At 38.9% G+C, this 12,491-nt stretch overlaps 1 protein-coding gene across 1 annotated transcript in view; it reads left to right on the forward strand.

The window, feature by feature from the left end:
- Positions 1-4,781: 4,781 nt before the first annotated feature.
- Positions 4,782-12,491, forward strand: part of LOC135461625 (uncharacterized) — a 13,680-nt gene continuing 5,970 nt past the window's right edge. The window contains exons 1-5 of the mRNA XM_064738801.1: positions 4,782-4,791; positions 4,976-5,064; positions 6,962-6,998; positions 8,941-9,125; positions 10,806-10,954. Of these exons, the coding sequence (XP_064594871.1) occupies positions 5,020-5,064; positions 6,962-6,998; positions 8,941-9,125; positions 10,806-10,954 (416 nt within the window). The 5' untranslated portion in view covers positions 4,782-4,791; positions 4,976-5,019. The remainder of the gene's footprint in view (positions 4,792-4,975; positions 5,065-6,961; positions 6,999-8,940; positions 9,126-10,805; positions 10,955-12,491) is intronic.

Genomic DNA, 12,491 nt, shown 5'->3' on the forward strand with positions numbered 1-12,491 from the left:
CTATCCTTCAGCATGAAACAAACTGAGTTCCCACTGAACTGCTCGCACTGCACATTTAAATTCAGTTTCGCTTTGTTTTTAATGAAAAGCGAACAAGAACGTAACTTGCAGTTAATTTTTTCAGTGGTTTCGGCTGAATTTTTGTCTGCCATATTTAGGCTGCTGCTAAATATATATCAGTGAGTAACAAATATCTTTCGGCAAAGTACATGTGATTTATTTATTTATTTATTTGATTGGTGTTTTACGCCGTGCTCAAGAATATTTCACTTATACGACGGCGGCCAGCATTATGGTGGGAGGAAACCCGGCAGAGCCCGGGGAAAACCCACAACCATCTGCAGGGTTGCTGGCAGGCCTTCCCACTTACGGTCAGAGAGGAAGCCAGCATGAGTTAGACTTGAACTCACAGCGACATCATTGTTGAGAGGCTCCTGGGTCATTACGCTGCGCTATCGGGCTAACCAACTGAGCCATGGAGGCCCCAAAGTACATGTGAACTCGACACCTTGTTTTATTGGCGGTGTCTTGGATGTATTTGTCCATATCTATGTAATTCAAACAGAAGGGCAAACATGAATGGCGAAGAAAAAATTCTAACCAAAGATACTGCAAATAATAACACTGATCAACAAGAAAACAATGATCCTTTTCTTTACTGAGATAAAGATTATGATCTCTATGGATTTTAAGGGAGTGGTGCTTGCGATTCAATGTGAACTCACGTATCCCCGTGAAAGCAGTTCAAAGGTCACTGTAGGGTTGTGTAAGCAGTAAACATGATGTATCCACCATGATTATTTGCAATATTGAGATTAAATATTACCTGATGTAAATATCCAAACACCTGGGCGATACCGGCAACATCATCGCCCAAATGTCAGGAACATATAAATACGGATCAAGACAGCATTATTTAAATAACTATAGATCTTTTCAAATTTTCTTGACTCTATCTCCATTGACGCACCGATAATTCTTTCCCTTCATCGCACACGTATATAATGGTAACTGAAAAGGAGAAAACCGGGCGTTTCCCTGCGTTCACAAGGGCACAGATTTCACTCACAATCCTCAAATAGGCGCGATCTCACATGAGCAAATTTGTTAGCTGAAAGCAATGCAAATACAAAATCTTTCTCAAGAAATGCATATTTTGCGATGCAATCTGCCTGAATACTGCCACTGTCAGGGTATTCCCTTTGAAGTTTTGCTCATTTCTGCAGTATAAACGGAGACACCAATGACAGCAACACACAAAGTCAATGTTTAACCGGACGTGCATGCATGAATTGTTAGGAAACGTTCTTATCTTTTTTAAATGTTCTCAACGATTGGCACTCCCCTGTAATTTTATAGGAAAAACCCAAACAAAACAAAATGAACAAAAAGGACTCTATACTTTTGTTGTTATCAGATCACGCATTTGTTTACATAACGGCCTGGACAGAAGGTATCATACAGAATGTGCTAAAAAAGAAGATTACTGAAATTGTCGAATTTGTGTCCACAAGTTAGTGAATAGATATATTTAAACACATTGACATATGTAGACACATCAAGTACAGCGTGACATTGAAGTATTAAAAATAATTTCTTTTCAACAAATGCTGTCCTTTCGATTTTCAGCTTCACAGACTGACGATTTTTTTTTGAACAGATTAGACCATGTTAAAACAACAAGAGGAAATATGGTACATGTGTGCTGTCATTTTCAATACATTGAAAGAATGACAGTAAACAGAATAATATAGTCTTTCCAACAGTAAAGAAAATGACAATTGTCACATAGGTGTAAAGGATGCTTTTTTTGTTGAAATAAAGACGATTTTAAGATCATCAGTCGAGTGCATATATAATGAACATACGATTAAACTTAAATAGTTTGAGTCACGGGAGGGACTTTTGCCTGTGAGTTGTCGCCCATTCACAGGTGTTTTCTGACACCGGTGACTCGTATGCACCAGAACAGATCGTTTGTGAGCTAAAGTTGAGATGCGCTAAGGACATAAAAGTTAAACTCTCTACACCGCATGCTCTAAAGTTATTTGATTAGGATTAGCTTGTTAGATCACAATCTCAACCCAGGCTAATAAATATAATAAAATAACGGTTAACTGAAGCTGTTAACCGTGACTAGGTTACTCGACTAGCATCTTTATCCAGGCCGTTTCACAAAGACAATATTTGGTAATAGATTTAAGTCGTCTGTGTTTTGTTTTTTTTAGTTAACATGAACAAGTCAGCTTCTTTCAACACAAGAAAGTATTTTTGAAGCTTACAAACCACGAAAACTCATCCGTTGTTGTTTTTTCGTTTCGGTTTTCGGTTGTAAGAGTTATAGCTCTATGTTCACAAACTGCATCAAAAAGAAAATAGAGAAGAAATTATACTCTCTTTCTGTTATGCATATGCATAGAAATTTATTTGTTCATTCATCATAAGCATTGGGCTGTTGTTGCTTACAAAAGACCTCAAGCCACTGACATATGTTGACACTGTTCGAGCTTCATCGTGAGGTAACACACCTTGTCGTCTCCGTCATGAGGTTAGTCAGGCACCGATAACCTGTCATCTCCGTCATGAGGTTAGTCATGTACCCATAACCCGTCATCTCCATCGTGAGGATAGTCAGGTATACCTATATAACCCGCCATCCGTGTCATGTATACCCGTATAACCCGTCGTCTCGGTCATAACCCATAACCCGTCATATCCGTCATGAGATTTGTCAAGTATATCCATAACCCGCCATCTCCGCCAACAGGTTAGTCAGTTGCCCATACCTCGTCGTCTCACTTATGAGGTTAATCAGGTACCCATAAACAGTTCTCTCCGCCATTAGGTTAGTCAGATACCCATATAACCCGTTATTGTCGCCATGAGTCTAGTCAAGTATACCCATAATCCCTCATGACGATGCTTATTTTTATGTTAAAAACATAAAATCTTTCTTTTTAAATGGACGATATCTTGAATATATTTAAATATTGTCTACAAACCTGCCTACAAACAATGCCTACAAACAAATGTTAACATGATTCAATCTTTAATGAACTAAACATGTTTGTAACTGAACATTCACTTGGCAGATTGCTTACTTTACTGACTCATTTCAGTAACAATTGTCTACCTTTCTGGCAAATTTTAAAATTTGGTTGAGCAGTATATTGGAATAATTTTTTCATCATCAGTAAGCAGACAGGATTAAAGAAAATGAATCAATGGTCAATATTAGTCTTCAGATTGCCAGCGAGGAGAAAATTTGTGTTTATCATCTTGTTCTATCCAAGTATGCACATATAGCAAAGTTTAACATCAATCCTCATTTGAAACTGCCTTTGTGAACACTTTTCAAAATAAGACTGTCTCGGGCAGTACGTGGAAAGGTCTGACAGCAACCTAAGGATTGTCGTGGGTCTCCTCTGCCTGGTTTCCTCCCACCATGCTGGCCTGTGTGGTATAAGCTAAACATTCTTGAGTACGATGTAAAACACCAATGACATAAATAAATAAATCAAAATAAGGCTGATATTTTAAGTGTTCTAATAATTCATAATGAGTCAAAATGAGGTTTCTGCTGTATGCTCGGATGATGCACCTGATCGCAGATGTTTCACAGGTGAAATGTTTGTTATCAGTTAAGAATAATGGGTATTTTCTGACAACGCTATTCCATGCGTTGCTAGAAGTTAAAAAAGCATATATATTCTTGTGAGCTCATATTCATGCATAACAGAAACGTTTCATCTAGTGTTTCCAAAGCATGGACAACTCTTCCCATATAAACGCTTTTCTTGTTAACTCATGTGAAAAAAACGAGAATTAAAAAAAGATGTTCTGAAGACTTTGAAATCAACATTTAGCGAATCCCTGCATGTAAATATATATACTGTTAATTAAACACGAATGCAGTTTTGCAGTAGACGGGTCAATGGGATCAGCAGAAGGCCTGGGTACTTAATAGTCTATTACATGACTGTTCAAATACAGTTCATACAGTAACTGCATGGGTGGATGTCATCGCCCTCTGTGTAAATTCTGCAGTTTACCATAGACACAAACCCATGATTACTTTTAATTGTTGTGAAACAGTGACGTATTCTATAAAAATCTGTTTAAAGCTCTTAAGCCCGTGCACCAGTCCCGAAGTCCTCCAGCGAAGCAGGTCCGTTATAAGGTAAGTCCTTCTTAACCATATGTTATCGACATCAGTTATATGCCAGTATGAAAAAGTTGTTTCAGGCTCAATAGTCTTGTTAAGCCTCATTGGAATATTTATATCAAGCGCAAATTCGTAATCGCTGCGACATCCAGCATTCAGGCATCTCCTTTCGAATTAGTTGGTTAGAAAAGTTAAAATAATTTTAAAAGATAGCCTGTCAAAAATTTAGAAAAAAAACCCCGATAGACCGACAGATCGACCAACCAACAGACAGTGCGACTTATACATGTAGTGCATGGCCCGGTTTCACAATACATCCTAAGTTTAATCTATTGCTTAAGTCGGTCCAACATGGAGTGTTTCTCGAAAAAAAAGTCAAACACTAGATAATAGTATGGTATTAAAAACTTTCGTGAAACTGAATCCTGATTGTCACAGACAATAAATCATTTATTAGACTATTAGTTTACTAGAGATTAAACATTTAATCGGGATTAACTCTTAATCCACTTTTGAACACCTGCCTGTATATAGAAGGTAAGTCTTATATCAACCTTTTCAAGTTTTGAATATGTTTCGAAAACACTGCCAATGGCTCACATCTTTTGCGGGTAAATGCTCTAAAGGTAAGTCCATATTTTTGAGAAATTCAGAAAGGTATTCTGATGTGTTTCATGTCACTTGAACATCGTTGATATAAAATACATGTAGTGATAAGTCCGTTTTTTTTAAAATCTACCTATTATCTTTGAAGGATATATGACATGCAAATTTTCTGTCAGTATGATGCCTTTTTTACTTTCCTTTTAGCCAGCTGTTCAGATCTGTTGTCCCACTTGTCCATAGCATCAAACATGAAGGTAGTGCTACTTTGTCTGCTTTTGGCCCGCCCAGCTACCGTAAGTGATAATCTACTTTTTCAGGAATTCGTCTTTTCATGTACACATGTAAGAATGGTGGAACTTACATATCAACACATGAGTTGTCATTATCAAAAATTCTATGGAAATCATAGTGGCGTGAAATTGATTAATTCATATATGTCAGTATGACATGTTTCTTTTCTTGACACTCTTGAACTCAGTTTGGGTTTCAGGTGAAAATGTTTATTTCTTCTGAAGGGCAAAATTTGTTCAAAACGTTCTATAGGACAAAATGGCCGCTTTTCGGATTGCTTGTGAATTTTGAGCGTCTGAAGAAAATGTCGTCTTTGTTCAACGACTACAATTCATAGCTTATTTGACTGAAAAAGTGCTAATCTAGATTTGAATCTAGGCCTGAAATTAAGTTTATTATAATTTGGCACAATTACTGAAGAGTTCTCTTAAATTTTTAAACAAACACGCTACTCGGAGTGCCTTCTAGTCCATTCATTTTTTTCGACTGTGGTTTAACGCTGTACGGTACTCGACAATAATTTAATATCACTTTAAGATCGTAACAAACAAACAAACACATAAACCATATTCTTTTGAGCCCTTTGCTGTCAGTTAGGTTATTGTGGAAAGTAATCATATAAGAAAGGCTGACCAGTACCTCGGGTTCCGTGAACGAGTGGTTGGCGTGCTAGTGCAGAATAATGGCTTGGGAGAATTTCACCAATCGGGTGGCTGTAAGTTCTAGTCCAGACTGTATGCTACTTTCCTCTCCGGCAGTACGTGGAAAAGTCTGCCAGCAACCCATACATGATCATCGGTTTCCCCAGGGCTCTGCTCGGTTTCCTCCAAACATAATGCTGGCCGCCGTCGTTATGGAGAAATATTTTTGAGTACCGGTACGGCGCTTAAAACACCAGTCCAAAAACATTAAATAGATAAATTGCTTCACTAGACCGTTCATGAGCGAATTATCTTCCACTCGTTACGTGTGATTTAAGGCTGAATGTGATCCAATGCTTTCAAAAGAACTGTAAAGAGTCGCTACTTGTGGAGCGTTATGTTTGGTGTCTTTGTAGAGTAGAATATTCTGAAGGAATTCAAACATGTCCTATCACAAATGAATTGATACTAAAAGTGACTTTAGGCGAGAAAGACCATCAACAAATACAGCTGAATCGGTAATTGAGATAAAGCGATTTGAGTATGGCCCTGTGAAATGGGGACACTTTTGTACACAAAACGGTCGAAAGCTGTAGAATACACACCGTCTTCTGTCATGCTTTTTTATTCATTTGACTTATTTCATTGATGTTTAACGCCAAACCAAAATTTTTTCCCTTTTAAAGTGGTGTCTTGTTTTATGCGTTTGCGCACACCGGAGGGTCCGCGGTAAATCACCTATCTTTGCCAAAATAGTTGGAATATTAGTAACCTTCAACGAAAGTTAGACCGAGTAAATCGCTACACGAGTCTTATCGACTGCTTATTGTCACCAAGAGAGTTGGGGAATCTGTCCAATCAAGGCATGGGTTGAACCCACGCCTCGTGTGTCTAGTGGGCAAGACTCGCTTCTGTAATCAGAGAGTCACGTCGTGTTCACGCTATGCTTGTCTACAACGCCAGGTCAACGGAAAGTTGCATACATGACCTCATCCCTTTCTGCTGAACCTCAATTTTAAAGACTGCCAATTTTAAAATATGTTTCTAGTCATCATAATCAATATCATGGTCATCACAGTAACGATACACTTGTTTTGTCATTATTGCTTCATTTATGGGTTAGACCACTAAATGTCAAAGTAGTTTTCTGTTTAGGTATTCCAGACTCATATACTGGTTAACGGTAACTCTGTGGGATTAGTGGAGGACCATAATGGTCGCGTTTTCCTGTCTAACTCTTTTTTCCGTTGATTTTCAGATTGCGTTTGGGGCAATTGCTGCGACCAAGGACGACAGTAAGTGGTTTTGAATCTTTGAACAGTGTCGTGAATATTAAACCATTTTAACAGAAAAAAATGATCTTTTTATTGAAGGCTTTAAGGCACCAACAGTTTAAGGCAAACGGTACTGAAAGAGGTGCACAAAATATGGGTGTCCTTCTAGGTTTGAAGAAACTATATTCTAAGTTAACGTTTAATGCCTCAGGGTTAGGTGAAATTCATTGGTATTTGATCAGTGGAAAAACTTCATATCATATATGTGACTTGATGTGTACTAACGATGATCACAACATTGTCATCCTGGTTTTATATTTATGCGATTTTATGTGAATATCCGGTAAAATTACGCTTGGCGTGACAAGCGAATAACGGTCTCCAGCCCAGTCCTTATCTAAGGGTATTCAAATTAATGAACAGAAATACAAACCATTTTCCGTCGTGTCATCCGGTCGAGTTCTGATTGACGCCAGTGAGGTTTAGAAGCTTGAGGATAATCTATAGTATTCACTTATTTATTTATTTGATTGGTATTTTACGCCTTACTCAAGAATATTTCACTTATACGATGGCGGCCAGCATTATGGTGAGTGGAAACCGGACAAGCCCGGGGGAGACCCACGGCCATCCGCAGTTTGCTGACAGACCTTCCCACGTATGGCCGGAGAGGAAGCCAGCATGAGCTGGACATGAGCTCACAGCGACCGCATTGGTGAGAGACTCCTGGGTCATTACGCTGCGCTAGCGCGCTAATCAACTGAGCCACGGAGGTCCCGACTATAGTATTCAGGATGTAGTAACATCTACTCTTTAGTCGTTTAAAATTTTAATTTCTTCCATTGCGCCAACAGTTTTTCCCAATGCATCACACAATAAAGCACAGGTAGTTTGCCAAATTTATAGTAGAGAGAACAAGTGTGTTTTTTGCCTTCACAGGACTCATATCGAGGTTTACAATATCCTACCGTAAGTCAAAGTTAAGAACTGATTTATCTCCCTTGGTACTGATCACAGACAAAGGACACACTACTACTACTACTGCTACGAGATTTACAATGCATAACAGCAATTCTAAGTTAAGTATAGGTTTATCTCCTTTGGTACAAGATAAAGACACAAGGTTGCAATCTCTTACAGTAAGTCTAAGTTAAGCAGCTTACAGAGTTATCTTTCTTGGAAACAGATACAGATTGTTGAAAATCTTAGAGATAGCGTAAACAACTAGGAATTTCACACGTTTTCAGACAACTGCCGATTATATAAGAAACATGGACGAGTATGATTTATCCGTGTTGGGTCCAGTGTTTATGTGTTTGCGCTTATTATTTAACTTTATTTATGTTGAGTTCATTGTGTCTCCTTGTATCAAGCTGGTTCCAATGTCTGTGTCGCTTTAATACACCAGGCATAACTCCCCACCCAGCCAAAGCATCCTGATTCTGGGCCGACCAGACACCAGACATGATTTCACCCAGTCACAGTATCCTGGTACTGGGCCAGCCAGACATCAAACAACGATTTCCACCCAGTCACAGCATCCTGATGCTGGGCCAACCAGACATCAAACATGATTTCCCACCCAGTCACAGCATCCTGATGCTGGGCCGACCAAACACCAGACATGATTTCCCACCCAGTCACAGTATCCTAATGCTGGGCCGACAAGACACCACACATGATTTCCCACCCAGTCACATCGTCCTGAGGGTGGACCGACAAGAACTCATACATGATTCCCCGCCTAGCCACAGTATCCTGATACTGGAGCAACAAGGCCTCAGACATAACTCCCCGTCTAGTCAGAGCGTCCTGATGGTGAACGACCACACGTAACACATGGCTCCCTATCCAGTCACAGTATCCTGATGCTCTGATGATCCGAAGGTATCTGACGACGGAAAATTCCTCATTATAGCACCGGTATTCGAAATTTTATCAACCATTTCTTCTCAAATTTCAGTCGAAGTGGATTGTGGGACGAAGCCTGCAGATCCCATTACTGTGACTTACAAGGGAGGCAGTGCGCCTAACGTCGTCAAGATGTTCTCTCCTAACAACCTCAAGACATGCGCAGTGACGAAGGAAGAGTCAGTGAACGGAGTTTACACCCTGACTGACGCTAAATCAAAATGTGACGTACTCAAGGTAAGTCTAAGTGTAATGTTCGCTTTTGATATGCTATTTATTTATTTGACTTATTCATTGAAATTCTGTATAAACCAGGATTCTGCTGGTGGACGAAGCATCCCCGGGGTCTGGTCCCTTTGCATTCTTTTAATGTGATTGTATGTTAAATGTGATGTCAACACAGCATTTTGAGTAATCTAGACCAGTGACGTCTAATAAATTGCGTTTAACATCCCTGCATTTCCCCCACTAATTCTGCTTAAGCCATGGTGCTAGGGGGCGTGTAAATTGCTACTATATATGCATTACATGAACAGTCAGAATGGTACCCTGAGGGAGGTAAGCTTACAGGATGGGGTATTTCACCGGTTAGGTATGACCATTTGCTAGCTATCACAATGTTGTCGCGTCTCTGGTTTTACTCTAGGTGATGTACGTCTTTAATTATATGCTCAAGGATGTATAGCATATGTATGTATAGGATACTGGAAGAGGTCATCAACACGACTACATGTACAAGCGGCCTCACGAGCGTTGTCGACTAGTTAATGTTACCAAGCTAGTCCCAAGCCATCTTATATTTAATTTGCTACAAAGGGGGCATGTTATATTTATGGCATAAATCAAATCAATACGATTTCCAAAATTTAAATTAAAATTATCGGTAACTGAATAAAACGTTTAGACACTTCAGTCAGAGGGAAACGCCTCGAGTGCAACATATTTGATTTTGCATGTTTTACAAGATACAACTAAACCTGACACGACTTTTCCAGCACTGAAAATGTATTACTTCCTTGTTTTCTCTTACCTGGTACACTTGCTTAAAGGCGTAGCTTTCTCCTGCAATAACGACTCGCGCCCAAGCTCAACTGACTATTGTTCCCTGGCAATGTACTTGTAAGCCTATCACGTTACTGGTTTGCCCACAAAACTTCACTGCAAAGGCATAGTGACGATGAACTACATAACTCGGACCTGAATTATTGCTGGCGGGATGGGTTCCCCACTGACGGAACAATTTCTTTATGGCTGTTTGGCAATGTTTAAAATGAACCATCTCTAATCTCAGATACCATGCAATATGTAATATCAATGGGTGCCCCTCAGGCAGACCTAATCAGCGTTACTCATGTGGGGAAACAGTGCTATAAGTGGGACCTCCGTGGTTCAGTTGATTAGCGCGCAAGTGTAGCGTGATGAACCAGAAGCCTCTCACTAATGCGGTCGCTGTGAGTTCAAGTCCAGCTCACGGGCTCCCTCTCCAGCAGTACGTGGAAAGTCTGTCAGCAACCTGCGGATGATCGTGGGTTTTCCCCCGGCTCTGCCGTCTTTCCTCCCATCATACTGCTGGCCAACCGTCGTATAAGTGAAATATTCTTGAGGACGGCGTAAATCACAAATCAAATAAATAAATAAATTAATAACACAGTGCTATAATTAAGGCATTTATGATTTTCGAATGAATTGAGTGTACAAAATAATGACTTTTGGAGGTGTATTGAGAGAAAAGATCTGTAAATCCATACAACTGGGGGAAAATATTATGTATTTGTTTATCTTATAGCTGTTTATCGCCTAAGTCAAGACGTACGTATGGTTAAAATGTCACAATATGAAATTGCCATACACAAGTGAGTTTGCAGTCGGGTTCGCAGTCATCTTTACAATGACATGCTGCATGAATTATGTTTTCAGGATGCCAACAAGGAGGACTATTACCTTCAAATCGTCCTTCAAGAAATAGCTGGCATTATTCAAGATACGGATCCAGTGTTTAACATCCAATGTTCTTATGGTACAGACAAGGTGACAGCCAGTGGGAGTGTGAGCGCTCCCCAATCCACGTAAGATCACGTCCACGTGTGGCAGCGTCATTTATTGGCATATTATTTGTAAATAATCTTTTTATTTGCTTATTCCGTGTTATATTGTGTAATATTCGAGGGTTTTGGAATACACCAATAACCATTTACAGTATATTATGGTTAGTTAATCGCACGGTGCGATGGGGTTAAAAGAGGCGTTTTGACCATTTTTATGTTGAAAACAGAATGTAATGTTGTGTCAATCAGAAGTTGTGTTAATCAATTTCTTGTACAGTGAACCCCGGCTGTCTGACAGTATTATGGGATTACTAAGAAACCAAAAGTTGTCCCCAATGTAAGTTTAGTTACACTTGTATTTGTTAGTTGATGTACAATTTGTATATATAGTTATTCATTTTAGAGACTATACAGGAGACATTTTGAAAAAAAAAAACAACAACAAAAAACGGATCAGTGCAAATCCAATCGAAATTTTGCTATTATTTTAGAAAAGGCCAAATAATTACTTTTCACAAAATATCAGCCTCAACAATTTTGCTCAGGTTCTCCGTAAAAAAGGAACTGTTTAGTTTAATAATACGAATAATTATGAGGTAATAGCGTCCTACAGAGAAAATATTTACATGAAGTTCCTCATACTCTGCAAATAGTCCGTGGCGGAATAATATACACAAACAAACAGTGCACCATGTACTTATTTACTGGTTGCCTATTACAATGAAAGAAATGAAATTCTTTTTGAGTTATTATTGTAAAAACACGTCACTCCCTTCTCTTCACATAAATAGCTGAACCTAAATGACACGAAGTGCCTGTCGGAAGTGCAAACGAATGATGGACGTTTGACGGCAGGAATGTATTGTACTGCGGTTTTAGTTTTTGTGTTCACGGCAGCGTTCTAGGCCCAGAGGAAGAGCTGGCCTTAAAGCAATATCTTGTAAACGCTGTGATTAGTACAGTGATATATGTATTAGCACAACTACGTTGTTTATTTTTTCATTTTTTTTATTTCACCAGATATGCAGTAAGAGACGTCATTTTTGCATCAGATGTATAGATAAACAAAAAATAATACTGCCACAGATAAGTTAGTTGATATGCTGATCGCTGGCGGAAACAGAAACCCCCAAAGGGCTTGTTTTATCCCTTTCAGGAGTTCTTGTAAGCGTAATAGAGACATTGAAAATATAAGGATATTTGATTAACATCCCTTCGCTTGCGATGTAATAGTACATATTTTGTGATGTAATAGTACAGTGGTTTCAAATGTTTACCCTAAGTATTAGATATATTACATTTCATTGATTCGGTGCTTAATATATAATAACAGATGTGTACATTTTAAATGCTTTCTTCCAGGGTAACAATAAAACAGGTAGCAGCATATAGCAACCTTGCATTTTTTTTTCCACATACAGAGGTTCATCGAACACTGATTCCACAGACAGGGAGAGGCAAGAAACAAATTCCACACATACAGAGGTTTAAGAAACACTGTGTCCACATACAGAGGTATAAGAAACACTGATTTCACATAAATGGTTCAAGAAAAACT

Source organism: Liolophura sinensis, chromosome 1 (assembly GCF_032854445.1).
Source record: "Liolophura sinensis isolate JHLJ2023 chromosome 1, CUHK_Ljap_v2, whole genome shotgun sequence".
Classification (NCBI taxonomy): Eukaryota; Metazoa; Mollusca; class Polyplacophora; order Chitonida; family Chitonidae; genus Liolophura; species Liolophura sinensis.